Raw genomic sequence first — 5,441 nt, 5'->3', positions numbered from 1 at the left:
ATGGGCCATATCACCACCAGCACCTCACAGGATGAAAGCTACAATTACAGCAACATCACCGACGACTATGACGATCATTTTGACATGTATAATTATGTCAAAAGTAATTTCTACGAGCATGTGGCGACATGTATAATCATTGCTATCGGCCTTCCTCTGATCTTTCTGGCCATCTACTCTCTTTATTCTCTGGTATGTACATTATTACTGATTTATTAATTTACTGTCTGTATAATGTGTCTGTCATACAGTCTGTCTGGGACAACGAGTTGTTATTATTACCTATACATTTTCAGGAAAATTTGACTCAATAATTGAAATGTCTTCCCAAGTACACATGCCTCCCCTCTAAAATTATCATCTCAACTACAATATGTTGTATGGTGATGGTGGCGCTAGAGAACAGGTCAACTCACTGATAGGTTTCATTATCAAGGGGTTATTAATGTATTCAACAAATAAAATAAAAACTTGGTAAATAATTTTCTGTAAATAATTTTCTGGAGGCAAATATCCCTGGGGTCAGATTGACCCCAAGGGTGAAATGTGTTAGTAATATTTGAGGATAACAGGAGGGTTAATTAGTGTACACACTTGAAAATAAAAGTTACATTTTATTGCTTTAGAATTAACCTACATAGGCGCGGGATGTGCCACCATGTTACTACCGCAGCACAGATTGGACAAACTTAACTGCCCTACACATTTTTATATATAGTGGGCGTCCTGGAGAAATGCACCTTGGACCAAGTTGGAATACCAAGCAGAAGTATAATAGAATATATAAGTAAATAGATCTTCACCTCAAGGGAGCATTGCAATCTGGAATCTCATAACTACATGACACTAAATATGCCAATATTACCCATTGCACCTTTACACTATGATGGTGAACATGACTAATATTACCTGCCTAACATCAGCATAATAACATTTTCATTGCATTATAACTTTAAACTTTAAGATCATATTATTTGTGCATTCAGCATTTGATTGATAAAGACAGCACTACTTTTAAGCAATCAGGCTACATGGAAATTTAAGTTTCTAGAAAAGCACCATATAAATGCAAGATATTATCAATATTAATATGAACATTATTATTATGTGAACAACTGCTTCTCACCTTTTACCAATGTTTTCCTGCAGGTGAGAAATGATAATGCTGCTCCGATCTACGTCATCAACCTTTTCATCTCCGACCTCATTCAGCTCTGCTGCATGATCGGCGAGGAGGCACAACAGACATCATTTTATCATCTTCCGATTCATTCACCTATATAGTGTTTCGGTCAGTGTTGGCTTCATGGTGTGCATCGCCCTGCAAAGGTAGCTATCTGTCTACGTGTTAAACTACTTTCAAGTCTGATCAATGTCTTATTATGTAATAGTGAAGTTCCTCTAAGACCATGTGTCTGTCTTGTATTACAGGTATTTGCTGATCGCCCATCCACTGTGGTACCGCTTCAGAAGAACTATCAAGATCTCTGTGGTGGTCTGTGTCTTTGTCTGGGTCCTTCCTCTTGTCCCTTTACTCACCTTGAATGTATGGGTTAGATCAATCGTCCCAATAACCTCTTCAGCCATTTACCTCCTCCTTCCCTTCCCACTGTTCATCTTCTTCCTGGGTGGGACCCTCAAAGCCCTGTCTGCTTCCAGGTCTGTCGCCACTGATGAAAAACGACGAATTGTTGGGATTTTGGTTCTGGTGCTACTCAATTATACACTGCTGTTTTTGCCATACATCATTTTTTTATTTTCTTATACATTTACTGAATTATATGAAGAATCCCTCTACCCCCTGTCCTTTATGATTCTGAAGTTCAGTCCTCTTGCAGACTTAGTTCTGTATATTTTCATGAGGAAAGGGGCCATAGACAAGCTGTTGGCCTCTCTGTGTTGTTGCAGAATGGACAGCGATGATGACAGCAGCCCATCAGTTTGAATAATGACAAAAGGGAAATACACAGTCAGCTTTAGAGAAGGAGGGAGAGAGAGAGATAGATAGATAGATAGATAGATAGATAGATAGCTTTATTGTCATATGCACCGTTACAGCACAATGAAATTTGCCTTTTCAGTACACACCTCTCCAAGAAACATACAAGACAGTGACAATAACATGGGTGGACAGGAGATAGTGTAACTGCAGGGTCGCAGCGGTGCCGCGCCCCTCTTTCATAGGAGGAAAAGGAGAACAACAGGAAAGATAGGTCAAAAAAAATGCAAATCTCGAACTACGTTCCTTATGGGAGCGCAGTGCGTGATCAGTGAAAAACCACCTTAGCACAAATAAGCAACATGATAAACACCACAGACAATAAGACTCGTAGACAATGCACATTAAAGGAACGGGTTAGGGCTTTATGGGAAGGTAGGTGTCACAGCCCAGGCACCAGGGGGCGTACGCAGCCGGCAGGCGCCCCGCCCGCAGCTTCCGGTCCGCAACGAGGGAGGGAGAGGGGGACGGATTCAAGAGGGCTTGATTAGTCAGGGTTACTGTGTGCTATGTGTTTACGTGTGTGTGTGTGTGTGTTCCATGAAGCTATCTCTGTCCAGACGTAGTGGGAGTCTACAGGCGCCAGGTGTTATGAGACAGCCGTGGAGACGGCCTCGGGGCCCGGTCACAGATAGAGTTCACAGGAGAAGTAGGTGATGGGAGGGTGGGGGTAGAGCGTCTCTCCACGTAAACATCCCGGAGAGAGAAGAGATAGCACCGCGCCAAGGACGGTGTGGGGAGCCGAATCGAGAGATTGTGATTTGTTTTGGTTGAGACTAGGCGCTGGAATGAAGCCTGTCTTACAGTCACTGGTTTCCGTCTAATAATCCGAAATCCAGTGGCCTTTTCCAAGTGCCTACGGCCGGTTAATGGCAGCCATGATCGAATCCACTTTTCGAATAAGTCCAGGAATCACTTCCAGCTTGCGATTCACCTCGCTTATCACTTGAGTCTGTGCATTAACGGCCCGGCACAAACCCTCAAAGACGGGCAGCTTCTCAATGGCCTGATGTGCTGCCAACGCCTTATTACCGTTGCGGTAAATCAGGAATCCGCCAACTCCAAACAGCAGGAAACCTGATACCATGAGCCCAATGATGTAGATGTCTTCGGCGTCCTCAATGGAGAGTATTGCTAGACACATCTGGTTCCAGCCACTCCACCCGTCCCAGGTGTATCCAACAGTAAAGGTTCCATCAGGACAGGAGGCTTCTCCTTTGCCCCCTTTTCTCGTCGAGAAAATTTGGTCAATTGCAGAAAGACCCCAGCTGATCAGATCCATAATTTAGGTTTTTCGGAGGAATATGCAGAGAGACACTCGGAGGTTAGACAGAGACAGCACAAGACAGGAGAGAGCAGAGCAGGAAAGATAAGGGTTTCGGGAGGGAACAGAGTATGCGACTGCCCTCGTTGAAGTGCAGAAGAGAAGAAGAGAGAGAGAGAGAGAGAGAGAGAGAAAGGGATTAAATCAGAAAAAGAATGTAGACAAATAGAAAAGAATAGATTGGCAGGTACCAGCATCCATTTCATATATAAAAAAGAAAGCATTGATATGATGTTTGACCTATATCTTTATTATTGTATGTATTCTTAAATCTGTATCTCTAACACAGATAACTTAAAGGTGCTACGAGGAACTTTTAAACCTTTCTGAAACTTTTTTCCTCCGATGATCATAAATTACATGTAACAGCAAACAAGACCATCATGGCAAATAATGCTATTTTTATGAATTATTTATTTATGCCTTTGTCATGGTTACTCTCACCCTTGAATTATAGATGGCATAGTAAAAACACTACTGCTTTTGTCCAAAGGGGGTGCAATAATTAACCAAAACTGAAAGTTCCTCAGAACAACTTTATAAAGTCTTTATAACTGTATGTGTGTTATAACTGATGCATTTATATCCAAAGCTGTTTGTTAGCCTATTTCTCATTTTATGTTGAATAATTGACATATATAAAATACATTCATCATTTCTGTTTTTGTTTAAGATATGATTAATTTTGGTGTTTGAGTGGAAGGCATGTACGTTTTGGAGTGTTGAGCTTGCAACTGCTGCTGTTTGCTTGGCAATATACATACCATTCTATATCAGGTTAAATGTCATTTTGTTTTAAATCGTAAATGTTCTTTCAAGTTTACCGGATCTTCAAAGGAACACTGGTACGCATTGACCATTGGGCAGATACTTTTAACACAGCACATGGCTAAGAATCATCTAACCTGAAATGTATATTCTCTGATTGTGACTGTTCATTGTTGTTTTGTAATTGGATTTACATACTTTTGATAGCACACTGAACTTATTGGTTACAGACATACACATTTATTTTGATTTAAATTTGTCTTTATGCAGAGACTGTTTTTCTCTCCTCTCCTTCCCCCTCCCTTGGCTGGGCCTCACCACAGTGACGAAGGTGTCAGGGAAAGACAGGCTAATTTGCATCTATACACACAGTCAAACAATCTCCTCTGTCATCAGTTAGTATAGTTGTTGATGTGTGTGTTTTATTACTTTCTGTAAATAATATGTGTGTTTTAATTATGTTGGTTTCTTTAATACTGCACAAGAATGAACATTGTAATCCTCTTCCATTTAGAACTCTCTTGAACTACTAGCTATTAGTAACTTTTTATATTCATTTAACTATCAATTCAATTGATCAAATGTATGAGACTGATTTAGGTAAGCTATCAATTTCCTAGGTAACTCTGGGTGGTGCCCCAGATAGAAGTTAAGTTTGAATTAATTTCTGTTTTTTAATTTTAATTTCTTGATAGCCAAAGGGGAGGAATCCCTCTGCTTCTTGTTGTTGCATTATGTGCAACTTAGAAACATTCTAGGTAGAACACCACTACATGTATAGTGCTACGTGTGAGGCAGTGTACTGTTGGAAAGTGTTCATTATATTATATAATATTAAATTCCACATAATCTTTGACCAAATTCCAAATTTTTTATTTAGCTCAAAAATGTTCAAAAAGTCTTAATTTTAGTCACCCACCAGTAGGCTGCTACCAGAGTGGACATCCACTAGTACTTAAAAACAACAAGCATTATGGTGTAAATGGATTTTTAATCAAAAACCAAGCCGGGAGTTCTACTGTCGATATTTTTCCATCAAGTCATTTTATTTACTTTAAGTTATTTCTTATCATGATCATTAATTAATAATCATTGATTTTTTTTCCGACCACATTTCTCACTCAAAGCTGACGGTTCACCACTATCTATCCAGGTTTGAATAATTCCTAACATAATTTTAAAAATGTCATCTTCTCCTGAGTAGTTTTTCTTTGTTTTATGCAGGCCAATAATTTGACGAAAAAAAAAAAAAAACGGAGTTCCATCTTTTCCAAAATCACAGCATATTTATTCTGACATGGTTGTTTAAGAAATAAGATGCTATTCACTGCATCAGTTAGGTTTTAATAA

The 5,441-nt window shown here is 39.5% G+C and overlaps 1 protein-coding gene across 1 annotated transcript; it reads left to right on the top strand.

Annotated features, from left to right (window-relative positions):
• On the top strand, positions 1-1,945 carry LOC307257542 (ovarian cancer G-protein coupled receptor 1-like; the record flags this gene model as incomplete). The annotated part of the gene is made up of 3 exons (XM_080036803.1): positions 1-86; positions 1,285-1,329; positions 1,432-1,945. 3 exons carry the CDS (start codon positions 1-3, stop codon positions 1,943-1,945), a joined length of 645 nt encoding a protein of 214 aa, XP_079892929.1.
• Positions 1,946-5,441: the final 3,496 nt, after the last annotated feature.

Source organism: Ammodytes marinus (genome assembly GCF_949987685.1).
Source record: "Ammodytes marinus genome assembly, chromosome: 11".
NCBI classification, from domain to species: Eukaryota; Metazoa; Chordata; class Actinopteri; order Uranoscopiformes; family Ammodytidae; genus Ammodytes; species Ammodytes marinus.
This window is presented reverse-complemented; position numbering and strand designations above follow the sequence as displayed.